The sequence below is a fragment of the Antrostomus carolinensis genome, unplaced genomic scaffold (genome assembly GCF_000700745.2).
Source record: "Antrostomus carolinensis isolate BGI_N321 unplaced genomic scaffold, ASM70074v2 scaffold50920, whole genome shotgun sequence".
NCBI classification, from domain to species: Eukaryota; Metazoa; Chordata; class Aves; order Caprimulgiformes; family Caprimulgidae; genus Antrostomus; species Antrostomus carolinensis.
This window is the reverse complement of record NW_010287364.1, coordinates 2,212-21,796: the sequence shown is the minus strand read 5'-3', so window position 1 is coordinate 21,796 and position 19,585 is coordinate 2,212. Positions and strand designations below refer to the sequence as shown.

At 45.4% G+C, this 19,585-nt stretch overlaps 1 protein-coding gene across 1 annotated transcript in view; it reads left to right on the top strand.

The window, feature by feature from the left end:
- The window catches only part of QRICH1 (glutamine rich 1), a 23,409-nt gene extending 7,395 nt beyond the window's left edge, over positions 1-16,014 (top strand). Inside the window, exons 3-10 of the mRNA XM_010162606.1 lie at positions 5,066-6,085; positions 9,718-9,895; positions 10,505-10,659; positions 11,438-11,552; positions 12,869-12,977; positions 13,325-13,476; positions 14,176-14,266; positions 15,062-16,014. Of these exons, the coding sequence (XP_010160908.1) occupies positions 5,066-6,085; positions 9,718-9,895; positions 10,505-10,659; positions 11,438-11,552; positions 12,869-12,977; positions 13,325-13,476; positions 14,176-14,266; positions 15,062-15,254 (2,013 nt within the window). The 3' untranslated portion in view covers positions 15,255-16,014. The remainder of the gene's footprint in view (positions 1-5,065; positions 6,086-9,717; positions 9,896-10,504; positions 10,660-11,437; positions 11,553-12,868; positions 12,978-13,324; positions 13,477-14,175; positions 14,267-15,061) is intronic.
- The last annotated feature ends 3,571 nt before the right edge of the window (positions 16,015-19,585 follow it).

Here is a 19,585-nt window from a genome sequence, read left to right as displayed (position 1 = left end):
GAGCGGTTATGGTCAGGAGCGGTATTTTCAAGGTAGCACCTCCTTGTGTATGTAAACAGGTTCCTCTTTGAGAGGTAAACTGTTCTGTTTTCCTTGATTCACATGTTTTAACTGTCTTAGGACTAAATCCTGCCCCAGTGTACAGCTTGACAACATAATCTTGATATTGTAACTGTGCAAACACACGCAAGGCCTAATTTGGCCGGTGGCATTCTCTCTCTGATGTTGATAAATGAGCAGAGGAAAAACCTGGAGTGAGAATCTGTCTGGCAGTTGTTCTGAAAAGCTGGCTTGTACACTCCCCATAGACCTTGTTTACTTAGATAGATAGCAAAGGACTTCCTGTAAAGTAGTTGAAAAACAAGTTCCAACATTTCCTGCTACTTCAGTGATCAGTCTTTTCACCTATTCTGTCCTTTCTATCTGTTTTGTACTCGTATGTGTGCTTATGCTTTCTGGTGTGACGTTAGAAGGAGCTCTATTACAGTGTTAGTTTTTAATGCCAGAGTCACTTTAGCTTAGGACTGTTGTTGGGAGAGGTGTATTTTAAGCCTTCTTTCCTTAAATTGGGATAAAAAATAATTAGGAGGTTGCTCTTCTCCTGCTCTCACTAACTTTTTGTCCAAGTGTTTGACTTCTGTCAGCTTGGTCAAGTGTGGAAGGTGAAGGTGCACCTCTGTTACTTCTGGAAGGGGATTTGGAACATACTTCCCACAGCAAGTTTGCCACCTGCCCCCACTTGCCTCTGCTCGGTTTGGAACCTGTACTTTGGGATTCCCTTCAGATGAAACTAAGTCCTAAGTTGCAGTCTTGCTGTGTCTAGGGGTTTGACTTGGCTGGTGGGCAAGACTAGACCCAAGTTTGAAATGTTCTTCTGGATCATATAGTGTGGACACATTAGTAGGTCTTCCATCTTGCTCTGAAGGTCTGCTCTTGGTGTATCCTACTACTTGCTACTGTAAGCACAGCTTCAGAAATGAAGATGTGTTTGTGAAGAGAGTTATTTAACAGGCTGCCAGGTGATGTAGGGCAAGCTAGATAGCAGAAAATCCATGCAGGCAGGAGCTGGTGTATATATGCTCATTTGGAGTTAGGTTTTAGGAAATACTGGGTAATCCAATCAGACTGCAGATGAGACTTTCTTTCCTTGGGAATTCTTTCAGCTTAATTGTTTCAGAACTGTGGTTCTGCAGTCTGATTCCTTGTTGGGTAGAGAATCTGCACAGGGCAGACATGTTATGAATCCTACTTGAAAGTTTGTTGGAGTTGGTCTGTCAACAATGAGGGGGGAAAAAAAAACAACAAACCAACTTTTGGAAACCAGACCTCAGCTGTTTGCTCGTGGTGTTCCTTATTTTCTCTTTGCATGTGTTCAGTTCTAGACAGAATATATTTCTGAGCTTAATGTGACAGATTTGCTTTAAGAGAATCTTAAAAGTTTAGCTTTACCCTCCCGTTACAATGCAGGGCTGACTTCTGATGCTTTTGATTCTCTAGTGAGCTAGTGCTTGGTCCAACTTCTAGCTGGTTTATGGTAAAAAGACATTTCGATGTGTGATGGGGATGGATGTTGGGAAGTGATTCTTTTCATACTGTTAGATCCAAACTTCTGGCAATAAGCAGTTTTTCAGTACTAGAGACTTGGCATGTTCCTCTCTTGCACCAGTATAACCCAGGAATTCCCAGCATAGCATGTTCTGGCTTTAATCTTCAGCCTAAGGTGAAGATTTAAAGTCCTCCCTGTTGGTCTTGGCCTGTAAATTTAAAGCATTCCTCTTTTTACAGAGGCTTTTAAAAAGTCCACTGCTGGTGATGTTTAGTGTAATTCTTTGTCCTTTTTTTCTCAGATAGCAAGTTAGACAACGTGGGCTGTGTAAGGAACTCTGGTCTCAGACTGGGTTGAAGTCTGTAAATCTGAGATGAATGCTTGTAGCACTCTTGGGTACAACCTACTTGAAAATAGAGAGGGATCTGCTGCAAAATATGGTTGTTAAAAATGGATGTGTAATTCACAAGGGATACATAATGGTAGGTGGAGCTCCAATATTTTAAATAGGAGCAATCTCTAGTCAGAAGAATGATGTCTGCAGTCTGCAGCATGGAGAACTTCCACTGATTCTGGAGTTTGACTTCATGGATATTAACAGTAACACTGTGAACTGTAAAGCAGGAGCAAGACATCCTAGGTGTAGGTTAGGGATTAGTCCTGGGGGACTGTCGTGGGGCCTCAGGTCATGATTGCTCATCTGCTGAAAGTGATGGAAGTTGCTTGTGACTTTTAGGGACAGTGGACTCGGGCTCTGAAATGGTTAATGTTCAAAGCTGTGCCAGGGGACGTCTAGACTTGATGTTAAGAAGCATTTCTTTACTGAGAGGGTGATCAGACACTGGAACAGGCTTCCTAGAGAGGTGGTCGATGCCCCAAGCCTGTCAGTGTTTAAGAGGCATCGGGACAATGCCCTTAATAACATGCTTTAGCTTATGGTCAGCCCTGAATTGATCAGGTGATGGACTAGGTGATGTTGCAGGTCCCTTCCAACTGAAATAGTCTAGTCTATAAAAACAGGAGGGAGAAAATGCTGTCTTGTCAGGTCTTTTCTCAGGCCAGGCCTCTTTTGCTGACAGTGCCTCTTGCTTAAACCTATTCCATTACCTTTCTAATTGCACTTATGTGATAAAATTGTTTCAGTGCTGGAGCAGACTTTTAATTCTTACTGCTAGCAGGGAAAAAAAAAAGTCTTTACTTGGTATATGTTACAGCAGGAACAGGAACTGTAATATAAAATTCTGTATGGGAAAAGGTGGGGGTACCTTTAAGGTGTTCTCAGTCAGCTGTGCAGATTCTGAAAACACACTGCAGAAGTACAGGATAAAGTACAGGTTTACCTCTTTCTGTGACATGATTTTGAATCCTAGCAGATAAAGCAAATGTTTCTTGTGTGAAACTGAAAATAGAGCAGTGCAATAATGCATTTTAGCTTGTCCAGTCTTGGGCATTTGCCTTGCAGGTAACCAACCTTTTGAACAAGGACTTGCATTAATACTAAGGACAATATTAGTGATTTTTTTTTAAAGCAGGGTATCTTGGAGAATACTTGCCTCAGAGGTGTAATTGAAACTGGCTTTCTTAAACTGAACTCTTGACTGGGATCTGTGCTGGGCCCTGTTTGCCCAGGGCAGTACTCATGCTCTAGGGGAGTGTGATAACAATTTCAAATCGAACCGAAGAAGCATCACACAGCATGATGTGATGTTCAGCTTTCTCAATTAACTGCCTGATCAAATCACTCACTGTTGCAGCTTTTTAAACTGTCACACTGATACCAGCTCTTATGTTTCTTGTTACCTTGCAGGAAATTATTATAGAAGGTCCATGTCATCGGGATCACAGTCTGCGTATAGCTCCCAGCAGGAACATGTAAAATTCCCTGTTCTTCCTGGAAACAGAATTCATTCTTAACAGGAGGTGACTTTACAAAACTGGTCTGCAAGTGGTGCATTTTGCTACCCCACTTTTTTCCTTAGCAACCCTTAAATGGCTGCAAATGAATCCTTAACATTTTTAAAGTCTTCTTAGGGGTGATGTTGGGAAGTGAGATTTTGTGTATCTGTGTGATGCAGACCGCTGTAGTTCTTTTTGGTATTGTCAGGCTGGCTAGTGTGGCATCTCTGTGTAAATGCTGACTCTGGAAAGTGAGGTAGAAAAGAGAGAGCATGAGTAGGAAGGGGTAGTTTTGCAACCAAATAAATCTGTGTTGGCTTCAGACTTCATATGGCCCTCATAGGTGTTGCTAATAAAGCTCTACACCTCTCAGTTGGATTTGAAAGGACAGGTTGAGTGATTAATTCCCTCCCTTAAGAGACAGGGTTAAGGAAGCCTGGAGAAGCAGGTGATCCTGGGAACCTGGGACAAGGCAAATGCAACCACGTGGCTGTGTAGATGAGGGGCACAAAGTGGGGAAGGGTCTGGATGAGGAGAGCAGACCTCGCTTGGTGCCCTGGCAGAAAAGGTACCAGCTGGGTTGGGTTCAAGGCCTGGAACGTGAAGTTGAGGCCTGAACTTTGTGTTGGGGGCTACCTCTGCTTTTACATCTGCTCCTGCACTGCTGCTAGGTAGTGTGACAGACCCTGGACAAAGGAGTGTTGATGTGAAAGGGTGTGATTGATTTTTTTACTTTTTTCCCTAAAATAAAAGGAACTGTGTTTGGATCCAAGTCTTAACATCTTTTGTCCATGTTATTCAGCACTGTGTAAGTGCATGAGCTAGAAAATACAACTGAGTGATTTGGACAATAAATGGAATAAGTAAATACTGAGGGGGAAAAAAAAAAAAAAGGTTTAATTATCACTGCCAAAGAAATAGTTCTGAAGTTTAAAAAACAAACCCTGCAGCATTGCCCCTCAGTGTGTGACAGAGATCCAGGTTGAACTTGCAGCTTTCCGTGACGCCCGCTTGTGTAGCGCTACTATTAGCAGTTGGTTTCATAATAATATTTCTGTGCTTTATGTGGAAGGAGCCAAGTGCTGGTTTCAACTTACCCATATTTCTTACTACCTGTCACTGGCAAGTGATCCTGTGGCCATTTGGAGAACTGGGGTTGAAAGTAGTAAAAAAATCTTTAGAGCTTAGTAAGAATGAGGCAAACTCCTGCATTCTGTAGGAAGATAAACTCAATATCAGAATTGAAATGTATATGGCCTTAAAGTCTTGCTCTTGCAAGGCCTGTGCTGAAATAACATTTTAGAAATGCCAATAGCTCTGAAGACTCTTTGGCTTCCTAGGATGTGTTCTGTTGGCTTGAGCCCACAGAGCTTTGAGGACGGAGATGCAGCTCGTGCGCTGTTTGTTCTGTCTGCGCTGAGAAGCGCGGTCACGTGCAGTGCTGAGCAAACACATCATCTACCCTGTCGCTGTTATCAACCTGGCACTTCCAGAGTAACCTGGCTTCATTTTCCTGAGGTCTTTACTGATGGATTAATATATGGAATCATCTCTGTCGGTGGCCTCCCTGTTGTATCACTGACACTGGCTGATCTCTTAACTGCTGCATTGGTGTTGTTGCAGGTTCAAGTCCAGGTCCAGCAGTCGCCGCAGCAGGTCTCCGCCCAGCAGCTCTCTCCACAGCTCACGGTCCATCAGGCTTCGGAGCAGCCAATACAGGTCCAAGTGCAGATCCAAGGGCAGGCGCAGCAGCAGGCATCCCAGACAATACAGAGTCAGTCTCTGCAGAGCCCCAGCCCATCGCAGCTGCAGGCAGCTCAGATCCAAGTGCAGCACGTGCAGACTGCCCAGCAGATCCAGGCTGCGGAGATCCAGGAGGAACACATACAACACCAGCAGATCCAAGCCCAGCTTGTGGCAGGACAGGCCATTACTGGTGGCCAGCAGATACAGATCCAAACAGTCGGGGCACTGTCACCTCCGCCTTCTCAACAAGGCTCTCCGCGAGAGGGAGAGCGGCGGATCAGCACTGCTAGTGTCCTTCAGCCGGTGAAGAAGCGTAAGGTGGATATGCCTATTACTGTTTCATATGCTATTTCAGGGCAGCCAGTTGCCACAGTGCTGGCCATTCCTCAGGGCCAGCAGCAAAGTTACGTCTCTTTAAGGCCAGACTTGTTAACAGTGGACAGTGCCCACCTGTACAGTGCCACTGGGACCATTACTAGCCCCACTGGAGAGACTTGGACCATCCCTGTTTACTCTGCTCAGCCACGTGGTGACCTTCAGCAGCAAAACATAACTCACATCGCCATCCCCCAGGAGGCCTACAACGCCGTCCACGTCAGCGGCTCGCCAGCGACGCTGGCTACCGTCAAGCTGGAAGATGACAAGGATAAGATGGTGGGAAGTACTTCGGTAGTGAAGAACTCTCATGAGGAAGTGGTGCAGACTCTTGCTAATTCGCTCTTTCCAGCACAGTTTATGAATGGCAACATCCACATTCCAGTGGCAGTGCAGGCTGTGGCAGGGACGTACCAGAATACAGCACAGACAGTGCACATATGGGACCCGCAGCAGCAACAGCAGCAGCCCACACCCCAGGAGCAGGGGCAGCAGCAGCAGCAGCTACAAGTCACTTGCTCAGTAAGTTAAAATTGCTTCTCGGTCTCAGCCTGTGATTAACAGCTTGTAAATGTTGTGGAGAGGGAGGATGTCAGCAGGCAGCTGGTGTCTAGGAAGCAGAGATGCATCTGTCCCAGTAGCCTGGGCACAATATAGGGCATTTGACTCCTGATAGATGTAGGACTGCACTGTGCTAATGTTGGTACATAATTACAGGATTCAGACCTTCTCAAAAGTATAGTCTTGATCTTTGTAGTGTAAATTAATAGATATATTCTCATTACTAGCTTCTTCATAACAGGTATTCCAAGGTCTGAAGTCATCTTCTGAGCTGTTCTAGGTGTTGTAGTGGACAGGCAGGGATGATTGCAGCAAAGTAAGGTGTGCAAATGTACTAGTCGCCTAGTTATCAGTTACTTTGTGTTATGCAGCTCTTGAAGTCCACAGCAGATCCAGTGCCTGAGAAAAATGTCGAAATCTGACTAGTTGTGAGCAAACTTCATGGCCAGGTGCACGTGTCTGTAACGCTGTGTGCTGCTGCTGGTCAGTGCCTGGTGTGCAAGAGTGCAGTAACGAGCAGTGGCAAGTAAGCATCTCTTCATAGTGCTTGGCAAACCTGGCAGCTGAATCTGTTGCTGTTTTTTTTTTAAAGGCTTTGTTGCTAACTTTAAGACATAGATTATTTTGAATTCACTTTTAAAACTTGAATAATTAGGGCTATTAATGGCCTCTCTTGTATGTGCAAATGGATGTAATTTATCTTTTTATTACCAGAAAGTGAAAAGTGATTGATCTGTCAGAGCCTGTTTTTTGCTGAATGGAATGAGGGGAAAAAATGTCCAAGTCTGCTAGCATAAATGTTGTTACAAATTCTTTCCAGTTTATAAATAACACTGTTGGCTTTATAAAGGTGTATATGCCCTCTGCTTCCATCAGCAAGCGCTGAGACGAGGAGGATGACTTTCTGTAGTCATGTCTGATTGTTTCTGAGTTGATTGTGGGCTGTAGCCCACTGAGGCCTTCACTGAAAAGGGCTCCCACATCTCTAGATAACTTTCAGGTGCTGGATGCCCTCTTTTATAAAGCTGTACTTTAAGCTACAGCTTATGGGTCTGGCAATGCATGGGATTTTGTTTGGTTGGGGTTTTTTTTGGTTTTCTTTTTGTCATGTTCAAAGAGCCTTCTGTAGCTCATCTTTTCCCTGCATTGGTACTTCAGGGATCCTTTTGTTGCATTCAGCTGCTTGAACGAACTAAGTTGATAGAACTTCTTGCCTTTCTGCTAAACAGGGTTTTTAGACTTATTCCAGGGTCTTTTAAGAGCATAAACCACATTCTTGGGATCCTTTTTGAGCTATTAACTCCAGAATTTCTTTAATGGTTACATGTAAAGCTTCTTCTAACATTGTATTCCTGTGCACGGTGGTCTGCGGTTCTTCAGTATCAGACACTTTCCTGATCCCAGTTCTCTGGAGTACTTGGTGTTGCATAAGCCCCCTAAATCAGGGGGGTTGGACTAGATGATTTTTCGAGGTCCCTTCCAATCCCTGACATCCTGTGATTCTGTAACATTCTGTAAATACAGAGGCAGGTCCAGGAGGTATGCTGGGGTGCATCCTTCCTCTGAGAGAACAGTAAAGCTACGAGAGGTGAATATCTAACTTCTGGGGATTGTCCCTCTCACGACTATGAGACTGAGAAAGAATTTACCTGCCTGCCCCACACTGTCCTCTGGCATTGTGCTGCTGTGGGATCTCGGCAGGCTGCAGCTGTTTTGCTCTATCTGTGAAAAATAAAAGTTAAGAAGCAAGTGCCAACTCAGCCGGCGTGTCTGCCCTCACACTGGCCAGGGTGTCACCAGGGCAGGTAGGAGGTTGCTGACGGAGGTGGTTGGCTCTGGAAAGCTTTCTGCTCTCTGAAACGTAAGAGTGCAGAGGCTCAGTCCTAGCTCCTGCAAAGTCACGGTGTCAGGTCACCCCTGGACTCCTGGCCTCTGAGGCAGAGGCTTGTGCTTGACAAATTAAACTTTGTCGCCATCTGCCCTGATCAAAGCTGGGCCCTTTCAGTCTAGTCTCCTAGTGCTGCTGCTGATGCAGGGGCTGATAAGCAAAGAGCTGTTAAGAGCTGATGCAAAATAAAAGAAAACACAACCAGAGGCAGTCAGAAAACTCCAGTCTCAGGCTGTTGCTGGCTTTGCCTCTTCAGCTGGTTTTTTTGTTTGCTTGTTTTATTAAGCAAGGTACAGGTATTGCTACAGTCTGTGCCCTTTTCATTATGGTCTCTAGTCCTGTCAGAGCAACTGACACTTGGCAGTAGCAGAGGAGAAGTTACTCCATTATAACACAGCCTTGTTTTTTGGGGTGGCTCTTAAGAAGGAGAAAGCAAAACTGTTTTGATGTAAGAATTGCTATTTCTAATATTCAGGGTACCAATGAGAATTTGACTAAGGGCTGTACAGCCTCAATTAATCTCCTTAATTGAGGTAGCCATGAGACTTTCTGCAGCGTGGGATTGAGCAGCTGTAGTGAGGAACACTGAGTGAGTGCAGCTGCAGAGCTCACTGCTCTTTCTGGATAGGTGCCATCGCTTGCCTGTGAAATAAGTTTCAGCTCGAGGTCGTAATTCTTGGTGACTTAAGGTCCTGCTGCAAAGTAAACTTCCAGAGGGTCTGGAGACCTTTTAGCTCTGCAGTAGGTCACACAGTAGCTGTTCACAGAACAGTACCTACTCCACATTAGCAGTATCTGGTAGTTTTAGAGCATTTCATTGCAACTGAATTCATGTTTTCATGCTGGTGTTCTAGTCTGTTCTTACTTTAAACCTCTTATAAATGAATTAATCTTACTGGTTGTTGATGATAAGAGCAGAGCATCTCTCTTCTGTTTGCCTGTTATGTACTGAATAATGAAGAGACCCTGCCCTTGATGGGCAGGGGTGGGGAAGGATGCTAGCAGTGTACAACACACAGTTGTCCCCAGAACCTTGCTCAGGGCAGTCTGGGTTTGGAGCAGCGATGGTCAGTAAAGCTGATGGCACCTTGCTGTTCTTCCCTGCCAGGGGCCTGCAGTCTCTTTAGCTGCTGTGTGCCGAGGCTCTGTCTGTGAGGGACCTTGGGCTGCTCTTGTTGGAGTGAGTTGATGGATTTTGGTGGTGGTTCAGGCTGACAGGTTGGCTGAGGTCAAGAAAAATGCATTGGAGCAAACAGCTTCAAATCAATAATCTGTTTCAGTGTTTGAGGGGAGACTAGAAGTTTGTTGTTGGGAGGACTTTAGCCCTATGAAGATCCTTGCCTTTGAACGTGCTGGCTGGCTGCTTAATGGTATCACAGCAAGAACAGCTCATGGCTCTCAGGTCTCCTGTGATGTTCTGCAGGACTTGTAAATGCATCGAACTGCAAGTTGTGTGGGTTTGCTGAGGGGGTTTCAGGTATGTCCATCCAAACTAAAAGTGTCCTCGGAGACACAGATACTCGTTTGCCAGCAGCAGTTCAGGTCAGACAGCAAAAGTTGTGTTCCTTGGCTTAACCTCTGGCTAGAGAGGAGTGTTGTAAAAGGCTGATACCCTGGGGCTAGAGGTAGTGCAGCATTAACTTGATTTTTGTCAAACTGTTGCATATCAAAGTGTGTATATAAACTGAAATATTTTATTTCATAGGCTCAAACTGTTCAGGTTGCTGAAGTTGAACCACAGCCGCAGCCACAGACTTCACCTGAACTTCTACTTCCAAACTCTCTGAAGCCAGAAGAAGGGCTTGAAGTGTGGAAAAGCTGGGCACAGACCAAGAATGCAGAGCTGGAAAAAGAAGCCCAAAATAGGCTAGCACCTATTGGAAGTATGTGTCATGACAACATGGCCTTTCTTTCCTTTCAAGCAGGATTAAGTATGACTAAAACGTTAGCTGTTTACTGCTCTGGAAAACACCTTTGATTAATCAGTGATTGTTTTTAAATGTAAACTTTGGTTTATTCTGCAATGCTAACTATTGCACACTCCCACTGCCACAGGACAGGCTCCAAGGGAGGCATTAGCTCTCTGCTGAGCCAACTTGAGCACCGAGGCTGGTAGCAGTAGGGAAGGACATGTATGGCTGTGGTGTGGCTGTGAGCGCTGGCCAGGCTGGTGGAGCAGTCACAGAGTTGCTGTTTTCCTTTTGCTGCAGGGCAGCATGTCATTGTGGACATGCTAAAAGAAGGCAATAGTCATGCAGTTGGCAGGGCAGAGAGTCTTCCTATCAGATTCTTGCCTGTTTATCTTTAAAGTAGATCTGACAGCTTAAGATCTTGATTTATGTCAGGTTTCTTTATTATACTGGGAGAATGAGGTAGTATTGGGCCTGCCAGATAGAATGGCAAAGCTGGAGATGTGGGAAATCATTCCTGAAAGATTGGGAAATAATATGGCTTTATGGCTTAAATAATATGGCTTTGTTTTGTTTTTCCAGGGCGTCAGCTGCTGAGGTTCCAGGAAGATCTCATCTCTTCAGCTGTGGCTGAGCTGAATTATGGTCTATGCTTAATGACACGAGAAGCTCGAAATGGTGATGGTGAACCCTATGATCCAGATGTGCTCTACTATATCTTCCTGTGTATTCAGAAGGTAGGGGGAGGGCAGCTGTATGTGCATGTTGTCAACATGCATTGAGAGGATTCTCTGTTATAAAAATGGAGACTATTAAGCTTCCTAACAATTTCACAAGAAAAAAAGTCTCTTTGCTTAAAAAAAAATAATTAAAAAAAATCATCAGCTTAAGTATAATTAATGCACAGCAATGCTTTCACCTACTGAATTAAGTTTATGGAGAGTTGTTAATAACTGAGTTCAGTATCATGGTGAGAACAGTAAATAGTTCTAGGTTTTTTGGCGAGGGGAGGGGGGTTGGATGATGTCTGAGGAAGAGGTCAGTGTCAAAACTTGATCTAGTTGAAGCTTTAACAGGCAAGAACTTAGCTTTGTGTGGTGTGGGAAGTCTGGGCTGGTAACATTAATGTGCTTTCTGGAAGAGCTGCAGGAACAGAGCTAAACTCTGATAGGAGAATTGACCATCTGTCTCCTTAACCTGAAGAATTAGTGTCCAAAGGACGGTCCTGTGAAATAACTTGCAGTGAACACACCTGAAACAAAAGGTGAAATCCAAACAGCTTTACTTTCTCAGATGGTTTTTCCTTTGTCTTAGCATTCCCATGAGAACTGAGATCACATACCCTGTACTGGCCTTTGTGCAAGGACCCTCACTCTTCTAAGCAGAATGTATTAGTCTTCAGTGCTGTGCTGTAAAATGCTTGGCTAACCGGATACAGGGGCTCTTAGGATAAGGTCTGGTCTGAGGGATGTACTCACTACCCCTGGACTGGACTGGGTTGTGAATCTCTTCCAGTATCTCTTTGAAAATGGCCGAGTGGATGACATCTTCTCAGATCTCTACTATATTCGGTTCACTGAGTGGCTGCACGAAGTTCTCAAGGACGTACAGCCCCGCGTTTCCCCTCTTGGTAAGAACTCTTGTTTAAATACTTTAAAACTTTCTGGATTTTGGAATGTTTAAACTGAGCTATAGCATGAGTGTAGTCTGAATAGAAACCCTTTCCAAGTACTTGATGTCCCTAGGACAGCTCGTACTGCTCGGGGAGAAAGATGTAACGTCTGCAGTGAATGCTGGGGCTATTGCACGTCAGGCTCTAGCCCCAATTGTCCTTGAGGATTATTTGTCTTATCACTTGTCGCCCATCAGAAGGCAGATTGGGACTTTGTAACAGTGTCATGAGATGGTCTTACTTGGAAGCCAGCTGGTCCTTGATCTGAATCTAGCTTCCTCAGCTGAAGTACTAATACATCTGGCTTCTAATATGTATTGTTACTTTGGGAGATAATGCAGCACTGTCATGTTGCCATGTAGCCAGATGGATTTGGTCTGCAGGACAAACCAAGTGTCAAAGAAAAAAACAATGTGTGATTAGAGCCTTGAATGCTGTAATCAAATGCAGCTCATCTCAGCCCCGTGTTTAGAAAATGGTGGTAATAGGGTTGGGGGGACCCATTCCAGAAGAGACAGATCTCAACAGTGTTGCATATGAGAACTAGATTAAGAATTGTATTTTCAGGAGACAGAAACCTGGTTTCTCATTACTTCATTCCTCTTGATCTGATTAGACACCAGTGAAGAAGCTATTGCACGTGTTCAGAAAAGTAGCCGATGTTACAGCCTAGATGGCTAAGTAGCACCCTGAGTTTTGGAATCCTTTTGTCTTCACTCTGGCTGTTTGATCTGTGCTTTGTCATTCCACAAACCCTGGAGTTCATACTGCTGTCTGTTTATCTGTGTATTTGGAGTATAGTATTTCTCTTCTACACAAAGGAAAAAAAAAATATCTGAGAATGAAAGGATTACTCATGTGTCCGAGTCCATCACTTGGCACTGTGTGCTGACTAAAGCTGCGCACAGGGCCAAGAGCTGATTTGTTGCATTGGCCTGCCTGCTCTCACATATTATTGGATTAGGAGCATCTGCATTGGAGTCAAGCCATTAATTAAAAGCTGTTTAAGTGCATATTTATTTCTCTCTGGGCTGGGCTGTGTTGGCGTATTGCAGAAGCATACTCTCCACAACTAGAGGTTGACATATGTATACAACTGTACCTGCTATTTATAAAGTTATTTGCACAGTGGTGAATCTTGACATAAGTGAGAATCTCCTCCCCCTCTTCCCCTTAAGATTCCTGTGTTCTCCAGTAATTACAGACTATAAAATGCTGCCTGTGTTCCTGCTGTGACTGTCTCCTGGCATGATGCTGACTTCTGATTATTGCAGGTTATGTCCTCTCCAGTCATGTAACAGAAGAGATGCTGTGGGAGTGTAAGCAGCTAGGAGCTCACTCCCCTTCCACCTTGCTCACTACACTGATGTTTTTCAATACAAAGTAAGTACTTAAGTCTTTGGGAATCTTGGGAAATAAAAGAACTTCAAATACCTTTACAGGGTTGGTAGGAAACGGCTGCACTGGATTTGGGCAGAATCTTGAATTTTGAATGGTTGCACACAGAGCCCTCTTGCAGCCCCTTTGGGCAAAGAAGCTGCAGTACAACAAGGGAATGAGCTAGCAGAGGAGAATTGTGGCTGTTGCATGTTTTGCTGCTGGAACAGTCTTTAACTCAGTGTTGGTTTGAGCTTCAGCTGGCTCACGATGAGTAAAGATAACTACCTCACTACTGGGACTTTATCCTTTACTTGCCTGTCAATGTCCCATGTTCTCTTCTTGCTGCTCAGATACTTCCTGTTGAAAACAGTAGACCAGCACATGAAGCTGGCCTTCTCCAAGGTATTGAGGCAGACCAAGAAGAACCCATCTAATCCCAAGGATAAAAGCACGAGTATCCGCTATCTGAAGCCTCTTGGCATACACCAGGCAGGACAGAAAGGTAGTGTCTGGAAGTTTTCTGTGGGAATATTTACTTACTGGGCTTAAGGGAAGTGGATGAACCTGGAGATGTCTGCAGGTAGGGCCATGGGAACATGAGGCTCTGCCAGTTGCCTTCAGTTTAGCAGCGTGAATTTTCTGTGTGTTCTGCCTCAGAGAGCACAGTGCTCTCTAATAATAATGGGCCTGGGGGCGTAGCTTGCCTGAGGCACACAGGGCTCCTCAGGAGCTGAGGGTAACTTGGTACTTTTGGATTTTGTGGGCAAAGGGGCTATTCAGTGTAAGTGCTTATGAACAGAGGGAGAAACTTCTTTGGGAGGGCTTCTCTTCTCCTGGCTCACGTGAACCATATAGAATCCATACGTAAGTACAGTCTGCCCTCTTCATAGCACAGGTTTGGGATTTGGCTGAGACACTGCAGTCTCAGCAGTGAGATTTCTCTTATTGTGGGCACAGGTAGAGCAGAAATGGAAAGAAGGATATGGATAGGTTGTGTTGTTCAGAGGCCTTGGGATGAAGCAGGCTGTCCCTGTAATGCTTTGGGCGTTTATAACCAGGTGCCTCTGCCCTGGACCAGCCGCGTGTCTCTTGCCCCCTCTGGCCTGGTGACAAGGTGCTCCGGGCACTGAGGCCGTACGGCACCGCGCAGTTTGCTGTGCTCATACAGTGTCTGACAGACCCCTGGGGGGCTGGTTTGTAGTTACAGATGACATGTATGCAGAGCAGACTGAGAACCCAGAGAACCCCCTGAGGTGTCCGATAAAGCTGTATGACTTCTACCTCTTCAAATGGTGAGAGCTCCTCGTGGTGTGCATGGTTGCTTGTTTGCTGTGACTGTTAAGATGCATCTTGTGGCCAGCCTAGTTCTCAGGGTTGTGTTTTATTGCTGACACAGTTTCTACATTTGCATAAATTTACTTAAATGGGGAGGGGTGTTGATGTGAGAGGGTGGGATTTACTCTGATGGCACATAAGTGAACTGGTGTGGTATTTCCAGAGACAAATCCTGATTTGTGAACTGGCTGCTCTTAATCTCATACCCAGTCTGGAGGTTCGTTGTGATGGCATGACCTCGCTGTTCTGCCTGTGACTTGCAAGCAAGTGATCTGGAAGGATCTACTACTTGAGATGAGGTTAGGGTCCTATTCAGATTGGCTTCTGAACAAAAATGAGGACTTGCTATGGAGACTGAAGGGCGCCTCAAGGACTTGCCTCTAAATTGTGATGATTCCAACAATTAATGTAAACGTTCTGCTGCATAGGTGGGTCTGCAGCTAGCCTGGATGTGAAAACACCCCATCCTTGCTTCACTCTGAAAGACCTCTAAAGCCATCTGTGTGCTATACTTACTAGTGTGAAATGAAAATTACTTTCCTGTAGTTGTCACCATGGCTTTTTAACCTTGGGATGGCCTAAAAACTTTGGGACCACTGATGCCCCTATAGATGTAATTCCATACCTTCATGTCTCATCAGCCAGAGGTTCACTGTCAGGAATTGTGAAGCCTGGGGTGAGGACAGTGATGGTCTCTCTCTCCCTCCCAGGACATTCTGTTAGTCTGGTTATTTCTGATCTTCCTCATGCAGCCCCCAGAGTGTGAAAGGCCGGAATGACACGTTTTACTTGACACCGGAGCCAGTGGTGGCCCCCAACAGCCCTATCTGGTATTCCATCCAGCCGATCAGCAGAGAGCAGATGGAGCAGATGCTCACCCGGATCCTGGTGATACGAGAGATTCAGGAAGCTCTTGCCGTGGCTAATGCCAGCACCATGCACTAAGGCATCCTTCTTGGCTTAGAAGGGGTGGGGTGGGGTGACAGGGGAGGGACAAGCAAAGATAAATTGTACAGACTTTTACACTAAAGGAGATGCCTAAGTTTTTGGTTTTTTTATTGGTGTAGTTATGAAGCCCTTTTAGGCTTCTTCTCTTTAAAAGAATCTAAAGGAAAACCTACCCATTGTGTATCCTACCCAATACACCAAACTGTTGGAAGCATTGGAGGCTGCATATCCCCTGCGAGCTGGGAGCTGTGGAAAGCTGCTGGTTGACTCTGGTTTTTTTTTTATGATGTAGAAAACATGAACTACAGGATTGCCCTGGATGGCTGGGGCCTCTGTCTCCTTGGAGCACGTGCAGCCTAGAGGGCACAGAATGATGGATGGACCTGCTCAGCCAGTGGAGGAGAGGCAGGCATCTTCTTTTCTTGTGCTTGGACATTAATTTGCTGTTATCTTGGAAGGAAGAGGAGAGAGTGAACTGCAATTGTGATTTATACAAAAAAAAAAAAAAAAAAAAGCAAACCAACGATTTCTATTCAGACCTTTAAGTGACATTTTTAGATGTTAAAATGTTAAAAGTACAAACTTTACCACACTCTTCTTTTTTGGCCTAACATTGAGGCCTTATACCTTGAGGCTCCTGTGCCTGATGGAATTCTTGTAACATACACTTGTGTATCATATAAAGATACCACCCTGTTTCTCTTATGTATTCTTACTCTAGTTGTTTATTAAGAATGACGAGCACGTCTTTTCAACATGCCATTGAACAATGTGTCTTTATTTGGGGAAGAGTGAGCTGTGAGGGTGGGGGGGGTCATTATACAAAGAACAGTATGCAAACTGGTTGTTTTCATCCCTGTTTGTGCTTTCCAGCTCAACTCCGCTGGACTTCTTTCACCCCTATAAATTAGGAAGGTAGAAGGGGATTGACTTCTGGTGAAGGACCTGAATGTCTGCTTGCTGATGGAAGCTCAGTGTCAGGCTAGGAACATGGGATCTGTGAGACCAGATCAGACTGTCCTAATGTTCTGTGGCCAGCCTGTGAGGCTTCACCCCTAGGCAAATCCCCCTCTCCCCACCCTGACAAACGTATCACACCAACAGCATGATGGAGGGGTGTTGGAAGGAAAAGGCCTTCCAGGAGCAGCACACGGCTTACTCCTGCCATTTAACAGCCTTTTCACAGTTTTTAACACGGCTGTGTAGCTTCTGGCATTGTTCATGATCACAAACCCCAGCCCTGTAGCCTTGCCTTGCTGCATCTTCAATGGTTGCTGTATATCATTAACGAGTAGCCTGCTCTTTTGAAGCCAGCGGGTAGCCAACCGTGCTTGAAATGGGAGATCACTCTAGCCAGGCTTGTTATTTGTGCCATGAGCTTCTTGGATGCAGAGAGAGGTCTCTGCTTCTTGAACTTGTCTTCCCTGCTTCTCCATCTCATGTCCTTTCCCTGTTCCAAAATATATAGATACATATTTAAATATATACTACAGTAAAAGAACTTAAACTTGTGTACAGGCAAGCAATTTTTCTGAAGCTTCTGTTGACCAGCACCTGTGTGTATTGAGAAGGAAGGCCCGCCCTCTCTGTTGGTTGTGCACAGGGTAAATGATGAGAGTAGCCATGGTGTTCCCTGTCTTTGTGCTCTTGAGCAGTGTTGAGGTGTGTGGGTTTAGAGAGACTTCAAACCTCTGGTGCTTCATATTGACATTGGTGTTCATGAGACAGCAGAGGTGCTCGAGCTGGGTGGCAGTACGAGCAGTTGGTTCCCTGTGTAGGACTCTGCTCAAGTAAGTGCAGAGAGGTGACGTAGCAACGCACTGGTGTTCACTAATACCTGTACTCGTAGCTCAGTGTCTGCCCTTGGAGTTATGCCAGGGGAAAACAGCCAGGGGTTGGTGCCCAGATCTCGGTGGGCAAGTTGGGAAGATGGTGCCTGGGTGGTGTGTAGTGCTGGTAACATTTACCCTCAGCTCAGACCTTGGGTGCCAGCAGCTGCCCCCTGGTAGGGTGGCTGTTGGGATCACCAGTACTGCCTCAGCTCTCAGAAGCCTGTAATCCCTTTACCATATCTTAGTGACTGGAATGTCCATCTCTGGCCCCAGTTTAAGTGTTGCATTGGAAGCTAGCTCCAGCGTGCCCGCACCTCAGCGTGAGCCTGCTGCTTTGTCTGTCTCCATTGGAAATGCAGTGGATGTTGAAGTCATCTGCCAGATACCCAGTGTACTAATTGCTTCATTAGGTGGCTTTGGGAGTCACCTCTTCCTCTAAACATTGTCAGAAGCTAGAATAACCTGACAGAATATTAGGGCAGTTCCAGGTTAGGGGTGAACAGATACTTCAGCTGAGCTTTCTGGGGAAACAGAATTCCGTGTTACCTTAAAATTCTAGATTGTGCACTCTCCTTACTACCCTTAACTGCAGGATGATCTGAAATCTTTGTAGGGGAAGAGTTCTCCTTGATCTTGGAGTGTACCCCTTAAGAGTGGGGCAGCTTGGTGCGTGGTGAGCTGTGGAGATCTCCTAACGACTGGTTTTGTCCTGACAGCCCGAAGTGTTTCCATTACTTTCTCATTGTTCAGACGTACATAGGAGAGGGATTTGCTGACGCAGAAGTGGACTGCTGTACTGTTCTGTACTGTCTCATCAGAATGTCCACTCTGTTCACTTCATTCCCTATTTTTAGAGACAATCGATATACTGTGACTTAAGGATTATTTTCCTGGACCTGGCTTCTAGTCTGGCTCTCTGGAGCTAGTTTAAAAGGTACAGTATTTCTTGAATATAAATACTGTGTTCTTTGATAGTGAAGAACGTGATCCGCTCCCTTTTAGGGGCTCATAGGAAGACATGTGCACAGAGTGGCACAGAAGAGTGCTGTGGCTTAGGGTTGCTATCCAAGTTCTGGGAACTGTTCCCAGTCAAACATGTAAAATAGCTTTTTAACACTTTCCTATAACCAGCTTGACTGCTGCTTAAGGGCATTCCCCCTCGGCCCCGAGAGTGCCAAACTGCTAGCTCTTGTCCGCGTGTATATATTAAATGAGAACTCTCTGTGCCCTCTGCCTTTTATGAGACAGGCTGAAAATGCATCCATCTCTAAGTACAATAAAGCTGAGAAGAATCAAGCTGGAGACCCTGCGTTGCTGGTTTCGAACTATGCCCATCTCGTCTCTGTGGTGTGAAAGGAACCCTAGAAAGCAGAGCGTGACTGACTACTGCAGAGCACCTCACGTTCTGATAGGAGACTCGTGTGTTGTCCTGTCTCTTGACACTAATAGCGTAGCTTTCCTAAGGACACTTGTAGCCTCTTACACACTTGTCCACGGCACTGTTAGATTTTAATTTGCTTTCAAGAGTTCAAGTATTTCCCCTAAGTGAGAATGGCTGAAGCAGCGGAGAGCAGACTAGAGGCTGGTTCTTCACTCCTGTCTAGAGTGGTGAGTCAAGGGAACAGCCTTTACTCAGTAACTCAGCAGGGCTCTCATCTGTTGGCTGCTTCACCCCAAGAGATCTTCTGGATTTTCAATGGGAGACAAGGTCTGAAGTAGTTCCTGAACTGTTCTGCCTTGGACCAATGAAAATAAGACTTAATCTGATCCCTAAATAAGAATCATCTTCTGCACCATTGTTCCTTGGGCAGAAATCAAGACACTTGTTCTCAACTGTGTCAGGGCTACTCTCTGCCTTGGTGTATGTAGGATGGATTAGGCCATCTTCAAGCCTCCTGTGCCATGGTAAGAACAGACACAGAAGTGGTAGAGAAGAGCCCTCTGAGTGGGCATGAGGTGGAGGACTTGCTGATACTCTAGTTGCTCATCCTCTTGCTGATCTGAGTGCTGCCAGACACTGATTGACTCTGCACAGTCTAACCAAACTGCATTCTCATCCAAGTTCAGTAGTGACTTACTTGCAATTAGTGTTTAAACTCTTAAATCACTGTTAAAGTGGGATATAAACTGTCTTCCACAGGGCTTTTCTCCCCATCTTCTTGCTGGGGCTGCTCCTCTCAAATACTACAGGGACCGTACCTTATCCTGATGTTTCAGCCTGTTGTGTTTCACTGGTGCCAATGCACAGGGAAGAGCCCTTCTCAGCTCGAGCATCTTCCTACCTTAAGGAGCATCTCAAATCATCTTCCAGAAGTCTCGCTGACATGCTGCCCCAAAAGCTCTGTAGCGATTGCTGTGTCCCCTACTTGTCTGTTCCCTTTGTTGTGTGGCTGCAGCTCGTCTCCCAGCGCTGCAGTCGCTTTCCCTGTATAACCTCGCGCATGGCAGCCACGTTTTCCTGCTTCTCTGTTCTCGTTGGAGCTCATCAGAATGGGG